The sequence below is a fragment of the Rhynchophorus ferrugineus genome, unplaced genomic scaffold, assembly GCF_030347505.1.
Source record: "Rhynchophorus ferrugineus isolate W39M unplaced genomic scaffold, kcgeb_rfMv2 rfM4, whole genome shotgun sequence".
Classification (NCBI taxonomy): domain Eukaryota; kingdom Metazoa; phylum Arthropoda; class Insecta; order Coleoptera; family Curculionidae; genus Rhynchophorus; species Rhynchophorus ferrugineus.
This window is the reverse complement of record NW_027472583.1, coordinates 41,111,179-41,131,971: the sequence shown is the minus strand read 5'-3', so window position 1 is coordinate 41,131,971 and position 20,793 is coordinate 41,111,179. Positions and strand designations below refer to the sequence as shown.

General features: G+C 30.7%; 1 protein-coding gene across 1 annotated transcript in view; it reads right to left on the bottom strand.

Annotated features, from left to right (window-relative positions):
- The window catches only part of LOC143195952 (neuropeptide FF receptor 2), a 282,448-nt gene that overhangs the window by 48,128 nt on the left and 213,527 nt on the right, over window positions 1-20,793 (bottom strand). The window contains exon 4 of the mRNA XM_076403497.1: window positions 13,110-13,252. Within this exon, the coding sequence (XP_076259612.1) occupies window positions 13,110-13,252 (143 nt within the window). The remainder of the gene's footprint in view (window positions 1-13,109; window positions 13,253-20,793) is intronic.

The window sequence follows — 20,793 nt, the reverse complement described above, 5'->3', positions numbered from 1 at the left end:
TATTTTCTTTAAAAGAAGATACCCACACTGCAATTTTCAAATTATCTAAGAATTAATTAAAGTAGTTAAATAAGTGATGATTATATAAACAAAAAGACTTCTTGTAATATAATATAATATAATTAACATAGAAAAGATAACAGAAGAACCTTTTTAAATCTAATGAATGTGCCGGTTGTAGTTGCATGAATATTGTATTTAGATTTGGCTTGAGATTAGTATCAGTTTAAAGGTTCTTTCTTTGAAAGAATTCATGCATGATTTTAACCCGAATTAAAAAGTATTCTGTTCGAGAAATCACCTACTTTCATAAAAAATTCTCTACAGATGGATATAATTATAGATGAATGTTTACATTAAGGAAATAAGTTGAAATTTTGGAATTGTAGTTTTAAAAATTATAGTATATAGTAACATATACCCAAATAGAGGCAACAAAACAATAATTTACAAAACTTTTATTGAAAGGCTGTAGTTAATCAGTAAAAAATTAGCTTTTAAATGCAAATACCAGAATAAAACTATATTATATGTGTTAATAAATACGTGGAATATCAAAGAGATCTATAAGGAAAAATATTGATGAAGAATAATTGTACAGGCATACATAATTTATTAGTGACATCCGGCTAGCAAAAAAGTAGATATATGCAATTTGGCTAAATGGTAATAAATGATTTTAGTGATAAGTAAATAAATAATAAATTAGAAATGTATCAAGTAATAACGATTAGAATGAACAAGAATAGCGCAAAACATGTAATATGTATAAAACAAAGGATTACAGAAAAACAATAAGGATAAATAGTTTATAGTTAGGAAAAATAATATAATAAGTATAGAAGGCAAGTATGAATCTGATTGTTCAATTGGGGTGAACATTTAAAAAGATAATATATAAAGTTATATTGGTTATAAAGTTTTAAAATGTTACAAAATAAGGATGTAAATTTAATTGAAATAATATCTAGATGAAATTTGAAAATGAGACAAGTTGGATATTGATGTAAAATTTGAGAATATGTAGGTGCAATATGAAGCTCTTTAACAATATGGAAATTAGCTAAATAAAAATAAAGACTCAATAGACTCAGATACCTAATGTTAGATGTAAAATTCTAAATAAAGGTATAAAATAAGGTATAAAATAATCATAATGTAGGAAGATGCAGAATAATTTTGGAGTTGTTATAGCAAGATGTAAATTATAACGTTTGCAAAAAATGCAACAGTAGAAGAAACATAGAATGCTCCAGGCCCATCAGAGAAGTTAAAACGGGGTCTAGCAGTTTGACCTCACCGAAGGCATTAACTGCATTTCTCCCAAAAAGTATAAAATTTACTTCACAGAAGTTATAACATAAACTGCATGGAAAATATGAAACTGTAAATGGAAAATGAAACGATGAAGAAAGACATCATCATGATAATTTTAATAATAATGACCAAGTAGTAAAGAGTATGTTTCCATTTCAGAAGGGCCAGAACCACCAACGACAATGTTTCAAGAGTAGGCTGGAGTGAAGTCTTGCAAGGACGCTGCAAGAGTAAGATGGCTAAATGTTGGATACATACGTATTTTGGTGGAGGCGCCTATATGTTGACGGCCCTATGTATATATGGTTCCATAAATAAATTTTAGAGTAGTTGCCTTTATATAGAATTATATAAAAGTGTTAAAGCCACTCCATCTTGATTCATTCTGTGTTTCGGCTTTAACCGAGTTGTTTGTAAAATATAAATACAGAGCAACCATGTTGAATCCAGTGTTTTAATTACCATCTATCTTCGCCAGATAGATTCTACAAATTCGGTTCTAACAATACATTAACGCATACCACTATATTGTCGTTTCACACATTTAACTTGCTCTAATTTCCGGAATCTTCAGCCAACTCTGATCTGTTAGTGAAAGACATTTTTAACATAATTTGTTACTAATGTTTTATCCTCTCGGAGGGTTTTTATTTAAATATATATTGTTAATATATATTTTTTAGCAGCAGCTAACTTCACAATAACACCCTGGAAATTCGGTGTTCAGCACAATGGCTACTCTAAAAATGGAAACGTTATTAAATAAATTTGTTTGTCCAAAGTCAATGCGGTTTCTTGTCTGGTCTTTCTGGCTTTCCTGCTCTGATTACCGCGGCATAGTAACTACCCTTTTCCTTTTGCAGTTGGGTTTGGGCCTCATTTTGGCGGACTATATTTAAACAAATTAATTTAATAAAATTTGTTCCTCTTTTACGCATCCAATTAACATTTAGAAGTTTAATTAAATGTGTCAAAAGTACATCACGTACAGAATGGCTCTATCATTATGAAATTCTGTAAATCAATGTTAATTAATTATAAATCTATTTTATACAGGCAATCGGAAAGTTTATTAAAGTGATTTGCTCTAAATAGCTCTTCAAGAGTTATTGGTATGAAGTTAGAGAAGGTATGAAATGTCTATAACAAAATGTGCTTTAGAGCTTATTACTTCAAAGTGATCAGTTGGTAGTAGTTAAAATAATATTGTAAATCGATAAATAGATTTAGCCAAATATGCAGCTAAATTGTATGTATATAGTAGAATATAAAATACGTGTAGTATATATATTAAATAAGATTTTTGTTTATTTTTATTTAGTTATTATAATGATTATTATTTATATATTTTATTTTGAAGCATTTTTTTGTGTCAAAAATCAAATGATGAATGAGCTGTGTGCGTTTGGAATTGTATTTTTGTCTAAAACTGCTGAATACTGATTAATACCATTGGTTACTATTATTAAACCGCGATTAGAATATATATATATATATATATATATATATATATATATGTATGTATACTATAATATATGTTAAATAAATATATATTAAAGACTAAAGAAAATTTCTCGCCACTGACCATTTATTACATTTATATTTCATTGCGATTTATATTTTATACCAATATGTTTTTCTTGCTAGGTATAGTGAGCCGATAACTTGAAAATCAAATGAAAAATAATAACATAATGTTAAATTTGATATAAATATCTGCTAATGGTGGATTCAAATCGTATTTTAATTATGGCAGAGTAAACATTTACGAAAAATAGAGTTGAAATATGTAGTGATTATTTGCAATAAAGTATACTTTGTAAATGTTTGGTGCACGATAATTTTCTTTATTTTTATTATTAGCAATGCCAAGAAGAGGACGACTTGACTAAGGCCATCGAAGTCTATCAAATCTGCCTCGAGCTACCTAACGTAATAAACGTACTGATAATAAACGAGAAATATTGAATAATAATGATAGTATAGGTTTCTCAGAATTGCGTTCCATATAGACATGAACTGAAGTGGATATGGAATAGAATAAATTTATCACTTACTAGGGGCTCTGTTACTACTAGCAGGTGCAGGTAGTCAATTATAAATTTAGAAATGCAAACGAACTATTGGGCAAGAACTAAAAACGATTTCCATCATAAACCTGAGATTTACAATCAGAGCAGACAGAACACCTGGTATAATAGCTAGGACATTTCATTTATCGACATTTGACGAAGTGGATTGTCAGAAAAAAATTGTAAAGTAGATGTAGGTGATACGAAGTTCACTGGATCTATCTAGTATTCGACATATTTGTAAAGATGTAGTACAGTTGTAATTTTTAAATATATTTTTAATAAACTAAAATATTGGTTCAAAATACCACTCTGCAAAAAACCTTAAGAAAATGAAAACCGTAAGAAGCTGTGGCGAAAATTTATACGATATTATATTCCACATTTTAAGTAATAAAAAATTAATATTTTTAATATATATTCACAAACACATATATAGTTTGTTTAATTCCGTTTCAGCAGAATGTTACAGAAAAATTACCCTCAAAAATTAATATACGAAAGAAAAACCCTAAAAATATTTTGTCAATGTAAGCAAAACCAGAAAATTTATTTACTCCCATATCAATACTATAAAGGCTTGAACAAAAAATATTCAGAAAGTATGTTATGCTTTGCAATATCAATTACTTCACAGTAACATTCATATTCTCGAGCTTGTGATAAATGTATGTTATTTAGAATCGTGATATCTACCCCAATGCACTCCTTGATGTAGAAAATATCGATGCAATATCTAGAAAATCGAAAGAAATTGTTATATTAACACGTTTAACGTCGTCGATACATTTCACTACATAATATAGATTAATTTTAGGATTCTTTATATAAAATTAAATATAAAATGTTCGGTACAAAAACTCATACTTGAGTGCCACATTTATCTTTATCTGACAAATTTTGTTAATAATAAAGAGCAGAAATTACTGAGGGATAATATAATTAATAATAAATCAGTTTTTAGCATCAAATTACAAAGACTATAATACAATTTATTTAATAATATATTAGTTGTTATACATTGAAGGTTGATATATAATTTAAAATAAATAAAAAGAAATATTACCTAAAATAAGACATAGAGATACCAATAGTTCTAGCTTTCTTGAAAATATTGCAAATCGTTTAAATTCCAAACTAATAGTAATTTCGATGACATTGAAACGTTTAGTGGTTAAAAAGCCCTCATTGAATATTAAAGTGAATATACTATTTGCAATTTACTATAATACAAATTAACGGGGACTAATAAAATTTTGTTGCTGTCTCTTGCTGTTATTATGAACTCTTTTCTCCAGTCCCCCTTGTTCCGCAATGTTAATATATAATACATTTTTCCAAACTGACGAACATTTCCTCGCATAACATCCTGTATAGAGACACTGAAAGCAGATCCCTAGATAATGTTGCATGTTATTACCAGAATCTTACCAGAATCTTCTATCCATTACCGGTTTGGATTAAATTAATGCACTACGTCCCTTGTCATACTATATGTGAAATATGGCCCTGTACATATACTCCTACTTACTCCATCATGTAGTTTGCCATTATGACTTGGCATGAGTGACTGAATAATAAACAATAGGTTAGGTAACAATCATAAATTAATAACCAAAGGACGTTATTTTTTGCCCTTTTTGAAGTACTTAGCTAACCAATACCAATATCAATAAAGAAGAGTCCAAATAAACAGAAAACAGTTGATATGGATATAATGGTGGATGTGCTTAATCTGTTCTTAACTGTGCTCTGACAGTCGTATTTTAAACGAATAACTTTATTTCCAATATAATGTCGGAGAGAAACATGAAAAATTGGGCTTAAGCATCTCATTTCAAGGAATTAAAGCCACCCTTCCACACGTACCATCTTAGAGAACCAATAGTTACTGCATCTTGGCCAGTTCGGCTCATTATTTTGAGTAGATTCCACATTTTTTCCTGAATTACTGATCCTAAGTACTCGAACTCCTCCACTTGCTACCACTGGATTCCATTATAGTATAAAATACCATAGAATCTCTCAACTGAAAGGCTTTGATCTTTTCTTCATTAATTCCCAAGCCATATAGTTTTGTAGTGCTAACTATATCATGAAAAATGCAGAGAAGCTCAACATTTGTTTCATCACCGAACATCGGCTCGTCAAGATGTTTGTAGGATTATATTTTATGTTTTTTACTTTTCGCCTAATTGCGTCCATTACTATATTGAAAAGCAGTGGAGAGACGACAGCTTCTTGGTGAACACTGGCTTGGACATCAAATGAATTTTACAAAACATTTCGTACTCGCACAGAGCTGACGGAGCCATCATAAGACACCTCAAGAAGTTTAGTAACATTTCGGGGAATATACCCACCTTCCAAAGCTATCCAAAGTGACGGCCAGTATATACAGTCTAAAGCAAAGCGAAAATCAATCATAACGACAATTGTGTGTTTTCCACATCTAATACGTTCCTACATCGTATCTTATCTACGCAATCTCGATTGGATCTAAAACCTGTCTATTTTTCTCAGCTTATCTTCTTAAGAGCTTTTGAAGTCTAATTGTAAGCAAGAACAGAATAGGTATTATTATAAAAATAAACAAAAAACAGTCTAACTATTATAGCATCAATAATAATTTGTATTAGGGGTGTCCAAATAAATATCGATATCTTGACCGATATTTTTTGAACTCGATCAATAGATATATCTATATATCGATATGACGATATTTTTTAAAATATCGATTTAACGAAATATCGATATATTTCTCCGTGGCTACACCCTTAATGTTTATACTGCCAAAAATTTGATGTGTGCGCAATCATACCTTAAATTACGAGTAACGTTGATCAGAGGTGAGTCTTACAATTATTTCCATCTAGTGTATATTGGGAAAGTCATAACCTGGAAGTGAATTATTATATGAAAGTGCAAGTAAATTGGAAAATTAATTTATAATTTTACTCTGATTTTTATACACTCTGGTAAGTCTTGTTGAATTATTTATTTGATGGAAATAGTACTTCAATAGAATTGTCTTATTAGCGTTATGATTTTGAGCTGTCTTTTACACATGCCAAATGGAAATAATCTCAATAATCCTCGATCGTGATTTTAGAAATTAGTTTTATGCATTATATAATAAACATACTCATACTGAATGTATTATTGAAAAAATATTATTACACTATTTCGTCAGAGAACACAAAAGGATCAGTAAAATATCGAAAACAAATTGTAAAATTTATATTCTTGCCAAGAGCCCGCTACATAATAAAAATATATTGTGTTTAACAAAATGTATTTCACTCCGATATACTCCGAAGTTTCCAGGTTATTAAGCATTGCTGGAATCCATCATATTCTCTTTGATTATTTTTTATATAAAACAATTGTCGTTAGAGGATGATATCAACGTGTCTTTTGCAGTGCAGTTGTAATATTTGTTCTGTCAGCAGGAAATATAATTAGAAATAAACGTCCAGCCATTGTGATACCCTGATTCTGACAGAAGAAGTAAGCAATTAGTTATTAAAACAACAAAAGCGCTAAATGAATTGCTTCTCTTTTAGCGAATAGAGTGGTTAATATAAATAGAAATATAAATATAGGTAGAAATGAATTAATTAAAGATATAAGATCGCAGAATTTAAATTAGGGATGTCACCCGCGAAGAAAAATAGTGATACTTATTTTTAAAAATATTTATATTTTTTCAATGCAACGTCACAGTAAATGTTCGGTACGCTCTTTCGAAAACCCTAGTCTTTTACTATCCATATTTTACTTTACAACTCAAAGTTCGGTGGTCTCATTTCCAGCTATCAATACATTTTTGGAAAAAATATCGATATTTTTTCGGTATCTCTAATGTAAATTATTAACTATTTGTCATTATATAATATACAGAGTCAGTCGAGGATTGCTCGATACGAAATAATACATGATTTTATAGGTTTTTGAAGATATTTTTAAATCTATCTAATTTAGAATGTTTATATAATAATTTAATTATTCATTTATATTATAAGCAAAAATGATTAAAACTTTGTGGAGTAGTGGTTTTTCGAGCGTGGAACGTAATATTGGTACAAGATTTTTTATGTCACTCACCTCGTAGTAAAGCATTCGTATTCAATTATATTCAGTATCAAGGTGGTATATTCGAGTGTGTTATTAATATAGTTTTAGAGAGCGATAAACTATTGATCACCCTCCTTACGGCTATAAGATGTTATGTAAGCCGTCAAATATTATAAGTAGATTACAATATTATTGTACAATAGCTTAGCACCAATTAATGATAGTTGTATTGTGATATGTTCTTATAATAGAAAAATGATAAAAAGTGAAAAAAAATTCTGGAAACCTATTCTAAACCTAAAAAAAAAAGAATTTAAACCATTATCGAATCCACATAAAACACACACAAAACATTTCACCAAAATCACTAAATATATCTCGCTTAATTGATGAAGTGTTAACCAAACAAGATACAGAACGAGTAATGCAATAAGAGAGGATGGTAGTTTTTATCAAGTTATTATTTGATTATAATATATAGATCTTATTGAACATATTAAATAACCTGCTATAATAAATTTTATTTATAATGCTAATGCAAAAAACGGCTACAAAACTGTATTTATTAATATGTATGTTTTATGAATGAAATGAATGTTTTATGTTTTATGAAATAAAAGTATTAGCAGTATTAAAGTACTTAGCTAATAATGATTCTTATGAGACCAATAACTAAGCTATATATTTCCGAAAATGTGGATGTTCAAGCAGAAACTATGTTGCATCAATCTGTATGGCTATCCCAAACTTTGAAGATATTAAGGTGGGTCATATTTTGTTTCAACAATAGGGTGTCTAGTGCCGATCGTGAACATTATGTTTTGTATGAAACTTGTAGCCGCTAACCTTTCATTATTTTTCAAATATATGTTTTAAAATATTCTTCATACAAACAAGGAGTTATTCTCTCCAATTTAACTGTAAGTTAATCATTTGTTAAACTGTTCGTTTTTGGTTGCTAGTTCTCTTATAAGGTAAAAATTTTATTTATTTATTATTTTTTAAGACAGATACCGTTATTTCTCTCACGACAAGAAACCCAGATGGAGTATTAGGGATAACTTTCGATATATCCATTTAATTCTAGAGTCTTTGTTCATACAAAATCCCGACCAAACTAACCGATTTTGTATGAAACTCGTAGCGGTAGATTCTCGTCGGATTTAAAGATGTTAATCAAACCAAAGAGAATTTATAAACAACACTCGTTACATTTATAAACAATTCATTGAAATAAAATAAATTTTTATCAATTGCACATGCAGTCTATTTAAAGTTATTTTGAACAAACGTCATCTAAATTTGTGACGTCAAAATGTCGCAATGTTGCCGCACCAACTCTGAGTTTTAGTTCAGTTTGGCTTTCATATACAACAAAATTCTAATCTAAATAACATAATGGAATAACAATTTTGCATACGTGTGACAACCGGGCGACAGGCTTATTCGTTTGTACATTCGAACTAATCAGGCAGCATTATGTCTCTATTTAACTAGAATAAAATGAGAAGAAAAATATTGTCTGACTATAAAACGAATTTACAAATTGCGACAGACAATACATTAATCATCTTGATGACGTATGTACAAAAAAACTTTGAATAAACTATAAATGTATTTCTGTTAAATCTTATCTTGTATCCAATTCTACATCGTTGACGGTTTTAGCTTTAATGATTCAAACTGGTGCTTTTGATATCAATGATAAAGAGCGTCCTGGAAGACAAGTATGAAGATTTTCAGGCACCTTAATAGTTGATGAATAAACTGTTTGTAGTTGTTTACATGCGATAAAAAAGTGCCAAAAAGAGGGGAATTGGGTATCACATGAATTTACTGAAAATTTCTTATCGAACCCTTTCAACCCCATTTTCTGTAGCGTATTCTTATCTCTCACTCACATTGATGTCAAAGCAGATTATCCATTGATGTGACGAGAGTCGAAAACTGATGATGTGTTATTGAAACTCAATGATACTGTTACTGTTAATTGAACAAATTGAATTGATTGTTGTTGCAAAAACGAAAAGTCTTTCTCTAGCATGACAACCCTCGGCTATACGTTGCAAGAGTTGTGAAGGATAAGCTGTTGAAGATTGATTTGGAGGTTCTACTTCATCCAGCATAGTACCTTCTGTGTTCAACATATTCAAAATTTATTTCAATTCAAAATACTGAAGAAAGGTGGAAAGTGATTGGGTCACGGTCAAACCAATATCGTTCTTTCGGTACTGCATCTCAATGATAATATCACCAGAAAGATGAGAAAAGAGTTTTATTGTAATATTTTCAATAATGTGTGTTAATATTTTTCATAAATGCCATTTTAAAGCGAAAAATTATCACAACACAAGCACCTAATAAAATAAATGATAAACTTATTCGAGAGTCACGAATTCTCTTAATATTCCCGAAAATTCAGATTTTTATTAATGAGTATATATTTTACTATCTATTATATTTGTCTATCATCTAATTGACATTCGATAAGTAGTATTAATATCAATATAAAATAATAACATTGATAACAGTTTTAGAAGTTGGCGATAAACTTCTTCATATAAATTTTGGCAATTTATATTACATTTTGGGATTTTCTGTCTTCAGGTGCACAAAAATATTGCTTAGTCTGTGTTCTAGCGAACCTGGCTAGTATTAAATGGGAATTTAATATAATCCCTGGAACTAAAAAATCCTTAATTTACTTTACTTTTCTGTGAGAGTACTTGAGATAACCTTAAAACCAAACAATAACTTAAAAAAAATAATCCTGTTTTTAATTCTCAGACAATTTCCAGCAGTTTTAAACTCTAGGTTCTTTCTGAATCTGACAATCTATGGACTATAATATATAATATTAGATATATAGTTTAGCTGATATATCAAGTACTCTTTTGCCACTCTATATAGAGCGAATATAGAATGGAAAATTAAATGAACGTAGTTGAAGTGTACTGGTTTTAATCGCCGCGCCATTACATATAAAGCCGCTAACATTAAAGGGTCTTGGTCTATTTGGTCCAGCAATTTTGATTCATTTTATTCTGGCTTTTATTCGATAGATTATATAATCGATATTTGTACATATTTAATAAATTTTATAATACGACGGCATTTCGATAATTCTGTTTTTGTTTTTTAATGAAATGTAATATTTTTCGCCAGAACTACTTTTTTATTTCTCAATATCGTCTTAACTCTATGCATTTAGTTTAGCGATTTTCCAAATGCTTTCAAATAATCGTTTTTTCAAGGCCCTTAAAATAGGATATTTGTTTCACTGATTTCTTTGAATTTCCAAGTAGTCAATGGTGGCGAAAGGCTAAGGCCTGGAAAATTTGCTAGATCGGGTAGGAGTTCGTATCTTAAATTATAGATTTTTGCCATGGTGATTACATATGTATGTACGTTATGCTTTGTTTTGCTGTTGCAGTATTCTATTCTTTGTCAAATTTAATTTTTTTTTCATTCATCATTTTTTCTATAATTTTTTCTTTCTATGTCAAAACTGTCCAAAGGCTTTGAATTTTGTTCACCGCTAATTCTTTCACACTGTTCAAAATATTCGATTCGTACTAAGGCATGCACAAAATGTGGCGTTTTTGGTAGTCGACAGATACAGCTTGACCTTCTTTGGTGCACGTTCGTCTCGAATGTTTCGAACCGGTTTAAATATAATCCCATGCATTTTATCGTTTATTCCTTGCATGAAGACTTTTTGTGGACGACCTAAAAATTGTATATCAAGTCAGAGTATCAAGCATTTATTTGATTATCACGTTTCTTTTTGTGTAAAAATGCTCAATAAAATGCAGGAAAATCACTTTTTTGCTCTATTGTTAAATTCTGAGAGGTTTCTTACTGTCAATTGCTGACAAACACACATATTAAATGATGCAGGCTGATGAAGATCTCACAGTGGTCTATTAATAGATTGTAGTTGAGGGTAGCACTGATGTATTGAAAGTTCCTGGGCGGGAAATTGCAAATTTCACTGTCTTCGTATGTAATCAGTAGGTCTCTAATCAGAATTGAGTAATAGACTACATACATTTATCAAATTTTTGGTTGAAAATTATTCCATTTTAGAGTATTTTAGAAATCAATGTGTTTTATTAACAATTTATGATGTTTAGGCAGTCGTTTTTGTTTTCAGACAGTATCGATTACTTTTTAAAATATAACCATAATGCAATACTGTATTCCAGAATGGATGTGTCGAATAGAATACCAATTATATCCCATAAAAACAAATTAAAAAACTCTAAGGTAGTATCTTTCAGGAGTTAGGCAGTTTCAGTTTATCTTAACAGGAGTTAGGCAGTTCAATATTAGTGACAATTACGCTCATTTATAGTAGTTTTCAAAAACAAGGTGATAAAAGTACATAATGATCAATCAATCAATAATGATCAATCAATCAATAATGATCAAGATCACTTTTAAAGTTGGGTTATATAGATTTTAATGAAACCAGATTACTGCGGCTTATTGGAATATACCATTTTTGCAATTTTGAAAACTCCAAAAGGGAAGTCTAGTCGAGATAGATTTGAATTTGCAATTTGAATCAAATTAAGTATCTTGCCATCGTACTGTATTGAATGACGACGATGAAAACGTAGGAACCAATGACTTGACTGATCAAACTCGAGTGAATTGGCATTATATGGAAGAAAGTAATTACGTACAAATGAGTGTACTTGATAAATCATTTTTTGGTTAAAATTGGAGATCGAGTTTTTGTAAACGGCGAGGAAATAATTTTGTGAGGTTCTCATGCAGAATTTCATAGCCAGTGGCAATGTTCACATCCGATTTCGCATTTCTATTGCTGTTTGTTATTGTATCAGTCGTCTTGACCTTGTTCACCAAACATTGGGTCGACTCCTGAAGATGGACTCAAAGCGTTCAAGTTTTGAATTAATGAACACTCGATGTATCTGTCTAATATATCGTCCCAACTAAATATTAAATATTAAACTATCAATGTATCTTTTACAATTTAACAATTAAATATTTACAATTTAAACTAAATTTAAATAAGCATCTCGAACAGTAAATTAAGCAATCTCGTCTCAAGTTCGGAGCGACATATGCTCATCAGAAATATCTTTGCATAATGCTTACTATATGTACTGATTTATATCTATCATTCTTATCATTATTGTATCTTTAATTACGTATTTTTAAGTCTACAATTTTAGTTTAATAAAAATTATTTTGAAACCAAATAAATTCTTTCGGGTGCATGAAAGAGATAAATCATTCCGTATTCCCACACACAACAATATCTTGTTAAATTATTAGCAATTGATAATACGTAAATATATTGCAAAACTTTCAAACATAAAGATGTTAGCAAAAATATATAATTAGAAATCTACGATATAGTAGTACTAAAGGGAGTGGTAGAAAGTCGAAAAATATCAAAACTTAATATTGGAACTTACCTGACATAACTGAGATACGTGACCTCTAATCAATTATTTCTTTTTGTCAACTTTCGTTGTTTAAAACGCTTATTTCGAAGAGTAAAAGTTGGGAAATAAATAATTTTGGTAACATACTGTAGTATCCTTTAGATCGTTAGGTTCATGTTTAAATTGTTCTCGTATTATTTCCGTTATTCGTTTTACTTACATTGCAGATATGCTGATATTTTGCAAGTAAATAGCCCGAAGCGGTAGATGTCCGTGTAAGCTCTCCAGGCGGCGTTCGGCATACAAATGAGAGCCACTAACAGGTCTGCTACGGAGAGATTCACCAGGAAATAATTGGTAACACTGAAACGGAATAGAAAAGCATGTTATTTTAAAATCTGGATGGTGTAAATGCTACGTGATAGTGTAAATACTCTTTTTTTTATTGCACTAATCTATATAAATAAAAATAAATAGCCGAAATGTGCATAAATTCAGAACCATTGCACCAAACCGGATAATTTTCTTTATTGCTGTGTCCATTATTGTCATGGCAAGGTTTTTACAGAAACATTTAAAAAAGATTTTTCTTTATATTTGATATAAAAGCTACTAGTTAGTTTAGGTTAATACGCAATTTGACATAAAAGACAACTGCCAAAACTTTAACAGATTGGCGTTAATTTAAAAATTCGTTCATTGCTATAACGGGATTGAATTTACCCATATTGATGTTTGTTAAATTAAATAATTCCCTTATTAAGTAAATTAGATATACATGAATAGGAATAAATTGCCCAATTTAGGTATAGTCCTTTCAACAAAACAACCAATTGACGTCCTAGATGACATCGAATATACTGCCAAATGTAGTTTGTAAAGGTGTAAAATTCGTTTTAAATACACAGGATTTTTTCCTTTCATTTTACCAGTTAAAGTCTCCTAGTCAAAAAGTTATAGAATTGTGTCTGATGCGTCGAACACATAGCTGAATCAGTCCATAAAACTCTATATTAATTCCTCAAAACATTACTGATATGAATAGGTACATGTTATAAGCCTCATGGTTGGTATCTCTCATTTCATTCTCATTTGTTTAGGTTTTGTTACTCATAATATGTTTTAATAATTCAATATAGATATACTGTTTTTCATGCTCTAAGGAGGACTTATTTCTGGAGCAGAATTTAGTCGGTAGTTTGAAAAGTAGAGGAACTCAGGATGACTACCATGACAGCTGTTGAAGTATTTGATGAAACGATTAGTTATTATTATTGAAAATGTACCATATCACAGCACACTGGTGGTAGAGATTCCAACAAGTGAATATACATAGCATTTAATTAAATAATACATGAATAGCAAAATATAAATGAAATATTAACACTACCTTGTTAAAGAATGCACTGTTTGAAATTTCAGAAATGGGCTTGTAAAAAGATACACTGTAGATTAGATGATCTCACCTATCAATCGTATTGATATGGTTCGTGGCAAGGAATGGATACCATGGACATGCAGGTGGGGAAGGATATATAAGCATGAATTATATGTATATGTAGATAAAATGCATTGTGTACAATAACAGCTTTTATGTCGAGGGACTCTATTAACATACGAAAAAGTTGACAATTGGTGGAATTGTGAATGAATGTTAGATAAAATGGAAATTAATAGTTTATTTATTAATTTGAATTCTGACTCAGAAATTGACAGTGACTGAATGATACTTTCCGGATGTGGAATTTTGATCCAATACTGATAATTACCAAGACAGGTCATTTTGCCATTTTTGTACTTGTTTGGCATATATATGCGCATTTGTTCAATGCTCATATATATTTAGTAGTGTAATGGAATGCAATGTATAAGGAGAGAATTAATACTAACTTTTTAGCAGCAAACAGTAGTTATTTTATCAAGAAAAATGTATATAGGTTGTAACCGGAGAAAATAAGGAGAAATAGAGTGGTATTAAAGTGACTTGACAAGCAAACAGCGAAAACGTAAACAAAAATACCCGAATATAAAATTTCTAATTGGATGGACCTCACAACTTATAGGTGTTGTGGAAAAGACTTCAATGTAAACATAATAAAACAACTCTAAACTATTGAGGTTGTATAATTAATTCTGATTTAATTCCTTTAATAATATAACATATGAATTAGATATACCAGAATGTTAAATTTGATAACATTTTTGTGTAATTATTTTATTTAAAAAGTCATATTCGATAAAACTGTCCTCTACAATGTGCATTTCGCCAAATGATATCATTTCGAAACAACATTAGTATGTTTTTGGAATATTAGTCAAGGAATGGTTAGAATAATTTCCTAAAAAATAATGCGCGTAATGGACTAGGTTCTGAGAGAGTAGCAATCTTGTGTTAAGTTAATTTCTCTACCAATACAACATAACCCAGTAGATTCACCGCAGTATTTTAATGTGTTACAATATTAACAAACGATTGTCACCTCCTCATTTGTAAATGATTTCTTGGCAATACTGAAGCATTGGTATATTCCTTGAGGTCTTGTTTTTTTTCAGGATCGCAGTGGAACCGTGCTTGTTAATTAATTATAAGAATACTGGGTCTGCAGAATTTCTTAATTTAATTCTGTCGTGCAACGCTGTCGCTATATTAGATGTGCACGAACTGGTTGCATTCTAAATTTATTCACTTCATTTCCAGTAACTTTCGGACGCAATTACCTACACCTACCGATACGACATGGTCATCACTGCGATTAGCAAGTGAGGTAGTTATTACTCGAAGAAAACTTCTCTTTGATATTGTCAATAATAAAAGTAAAGAAAGTCCTCGTGCACTAAATTTGTGACTAAACATAATGTGAAATATATTTACAAAGTATGCTTTACCGTAAACACTCAGTACATATTTCAATTTTATATATGGTAAATGTTTACTCGACTACAAATCGAATACGATTCGAAATTCTGACGGTAATTTCAGTACTTGGTTATGTCAAATTTTGACATATGTTATTATTTTACTAACATAGTTTACATGATTTTATGAAATATAAATCTTGATGAAATATAAAACGGCGGGTACCAAGAAATTATCTTCAACCTTTAGTAAATTATATATTTAAATCGCGGTTTGACAATAGCGGTCAGTAATTCTAATCAGTTTTTAACATTGTCGAAAATGTACTCATAAATATTTGCTATGTTTGTACAGGAAAACAAAATTTCGGTTTTAACTATTTTTCTCGCTATGATTTCATATTTTTTACCACATAAATGTTTCCTCGACTTTCACAAATATTTGTAGATCGAAATTAACGAAATCTCTTAATTAACCGTTCTCGACTTTTAGACGAATTATAAACTATTATATATATATATATATATATATGTATATATAAATATATATATATATATATATATATATATATATATATATATATATATATATATATATATATATATATATATATATATATATATATATATATATGTACTAGCTGACCCGACAGACTTCGTCCTGTCAAAAAGATTTGTAATGTGGCAGTTTTTGTGCCTACGTATTTTAAAAAATTCTCCTGAACAGAACCATCACCCTGGTGATAGGGCGTTGTGAATAAAAAATAATTAAATAAAACATATATAAGGATTGAAAAGTAAGTAATCGCTTTATTGTTAATCATGTGAATCATAATTATTATTATTATCATTGTAGTGCTTTGTGGTATACGATGTTTTTTGTTTGATTACCTGGCGCATAGATAAACAAATCTGATGGTTTTCCAACACGGGAACAGGCAACATACAATTGACCATGTGAGAAACATGGGTTTTCTAGATTAATACCACAAACACTTAATGATTGCCCCTGGGACTTGTTTATAGTCATAGCAAAAGAACTGTAGTCGTTTAAACTCAAATGGCACATCAGTCGGAATCATTGGGATGCGCGGTATAAGAACATCTTCTCCTTTATACTTTCCTTTGAGTATAGTTGCTTCTATCACATTGTTTAGTAATTTTTTTATCGCTAACCGTGTACCGTTGCAAAGACGCGGTTGGTTGATATTTCGCAACATTATAACCACCCACCCAACCTTTAATTGAAGATTGTGAGGTGGCAATCCTGGCAAATCCAGCGAGTTTAAAAATTCCGGTGGATAGTTGACTACATCATCTTGATTAGTAGCCGAATCAACTGATTTATATATCCTCAATTCGCCTGTAATTTGTTCTTGAATTTTGAAATTTAATTCATTTACATCTATGTTTTTTGCAGCCAGTATAGCTCGTTCGCTCAACCAATCATGGTTTTTGTAATTTTGAGAAACATCTGGAAACACCTTCTGAATAAGTTCATCTTTTGATCGAGTTAACTGACAAAAACTTTGAGGAAAGTTAATGCAGCCAGTCAACATGTCTATAGGAAATTTGCCATTACCAATGTCAATAAGTTGTTTAGAGAATATGTTTCCAGATTGGTCATTTTGCAACTCGACACGCATATTCTTGCTTAAATGAAGTACTTTGACATGTTTCCACAAATTGGAGGACTTTAGACATGCATTGAGTTAATCAGCTGGCGTTGATCGTGGAATCACTGGCAATATTTGACGAAAATCTCCTGCTAATAAAATCATTGCACCACCAAATCGGTTATTATTGCTACGTAGATCTTTTAAGGTTCTGTCTAAAGCCTCCAAAGATTTTTTTATGTGCCATCGTGCATTCATCCCAAACAATCAATTTATATTGCTGCAAAACCTTTGCCATTGCAGAGTTCTTCGAAACGTTGCAGGTTGGAGTTTTATTGCTTTGCATATTTAATGGCAATATTAGTGCTGAATGGGCTGTTCGACCACCTTCAAGCAAAGTTGCTGCGATTCCCGACGAAGCGAGTGAAAGTGCAATTTTATTTTGTGAGCGAATTGTTGCTAATATTAATGAAATCAAAAAAGTTTTTCCTGTACCACCAGGTGCATCTAAGAAGTAAATCCCTCCATTTTCATCATTTGTTACTTTCATAAGAGTTTCAAATACATACTTCTGTTGTTCATTTAACAGTGGAAGATTTGTTTGAATTAATTCTTTCAAAGCGTTGAGATCATACAGTCTTTCTCGATGCAACTCTTGGTTAAAAGCGTCATGCATTGGACGATTGGGCGCGGTCAGGCCTAATTGAATTAATAGTTTGATGACATTATCAAGCACATGTCCTCAATTGAAATCAATGCTTCATTGTAAATTTCTTCACTGATTTGTATATTTGGATTTCCCATTCTATTCCGTATTTGATACAAAATATCATCACACATATAATCTTTGTACTTCATCCACAAATCAATTGGGTTTGATGGGAAGCATGTAGATATGATTATAGAAAACAATGTTCGTATTTGATGAGCGTGTGATGATATTACAGCATCATTGAGAGTTTGATCCCAATGAGCGTCATTTTCAAGCAATTGCAAACGTTGACAGGCTTCTCTGTAGGATCCACACAATTCACCATCAACAGTTCGTAACTGTTGGAATGATGTTGGGCCACGTACATTGACTAATAGCAGTCGTAAATAAAAACATTCATCACTGCTTGGATGTACTGAATAAATCCGGCCAATCGCATCGGTGGAATATACATCTGTATATCCTGGAACTGGTTTTCCTTGTTTCCGTCGTATAAATCTCCTTGAGGATTGATTCCAGGTATAATATTTTGGCATTTCAGAATATAGCAATGTTTGTGCGAAATCATCGTTTTGGCATGTCTCAAAAAAACTGGTTAATGTAGTAGATGGTGGCTGAGCAGCTCTTTGTACTGCGTTCTGTGCTGTAAAATACACTCTTTGTCCATTTTCTAAATGCACAGCTAAGTGAACAACAGAAGGGTGTCTCTCATGAATAGGAAAAGAAAATATTCGCCAAACTGCTTCATTACTACTGACATAGCGGCCCATTTGGTATTGGGTAACTTCATCATTAGAATTCTCTGCACCAATTCCAATCACAGCCATATCACTCCCTTTGGTTACATATTTGCAAATGTATTTAATCGATTTCACTGAATGGCAAGATTCAACGTTGATGTGTGCTTTGAATGTCTTTGATAAAATGGGTGAATATGGAACAATCCAACGATTATCTATTTCAATATCTTGTTGATTTAATTTGACAATTGTTGATTTTCCATTGTCTGCTGTCGATCTGCGACGATACAATGGATAACCGTCATTACCAGTAATTGTTTCCGATATTAATGTCCGTGGATATCGTTTTGAACATTTACCATCCCTCATACACGGTGAATTTTGATTAAGAGTTCCACAGGGACCATGTATCATGTTTTTGATAACTACCTCATGCAATCCAGGATCTACTTGTACATTAGGGATTTCAGCTGATATCACTGCATCAACTTCATTTGGCCTTATCTTTTCAACCAACCAAATCAAAATGTGTGCATGTGGCAATCCTCGTTTCTGCCACTCCACAGAATACATCCAGCAGCGTGTCTCACCACACACGTTATGTTTTACGATGAAATTCATTAAAGATTTCAACTTTTGTCTAAAGACTCTGGCTGTAATATCATGACGATCAATGGGTGATTGCCCAGGGAATAACTCCTGCTTAATTTCTATCCATTGCGGATTGCATGTAAATGTGATGAACAAATCTGCTGTACCATAATGACGAACATACGACATATATATATATATATATATATATATATATATATATATATATATATATATATATATTTGAAACAATTTAAAAACATTTCAGACAACTTTTGGGTAAAAAAGCATTCAAATTAATGGCAAATACAATAATGCCGCGGTCTGTTAAATGGTGCAGAATAACAATTTACGATAAGTTAATTCCTCACAGTGTACAAGGACTCGGCCTTTAATAGAATTTGGCTTGTACTCGTACAAAATACAACTGATTCAGGAAGTTAAAGTTAGTAACCATAGAAAACGCCGTTTTTTTCCTTATTTCTGTGGTTCGGAAATGGCTCCAATTTGAACAGAAATATCATCTTGTTAACATCATCACATTTAACGTACATATGGCTTAAGCAGGATGGTGCTATGTTCTATACAGCGTACTCTGTGATGGACTTCTGCATTGACGATTTGAGGGCATCGTTATATCTCGCAAATATGAAGCAAATTAGCTGCCAAAGTAGCTTATTTTATAACCAGAATTTTTCTTCTATTATCCATGATATTACATATTAATATTTCAAAAGTGCTATCTATTATTTATAAGATTAGTTAGTTTTACATTTATTTTAAGAATAGCTCGAACATTGCTGATAGGGCGAGAATTTTGGCAATAAAATCTGTTTCCCGATTGTCTCACCTTTTACGCCCTTTAACTTTTAAATTACAAGGGTCTGTCCCGACACTAGATCGAAACAAAAATCATCACTTCATTTAATCGATACAGTGACAGTTTAATTAATGAATAATTCAAAATAACAATAAAAAAGGTAATTAAGCTTTTTATATTTTATAAGTGTCGATAAAAGAACAATAAAGGTTTCGGGGCATTCATTAATCATTGTTTTATTGGGCGATCAAAAAATAATTATTAAAGGCTTTGGTTGTGGCGGGTGTGCTAAAAATATGTTATTAGTATATACGTATACACGCATTTAAAACTTTCAAACATCATTTGACGTTATACTCTAAAAATAAGATCAATAAATGAAATAATGCATCATTCTTAACAATACAGAGACTTCAACAAATATGAATAAGTTTATTGGGTAACAAATTAGCAGCAGTTAATGACACTGTTAATTTAATTAGATAATATATTTTTTGTTCATTAATATTTGTTATATATGTATGAATTGCTGTTCGTTAGTCTCGCTAAAATTCGGGAACGACTGGACC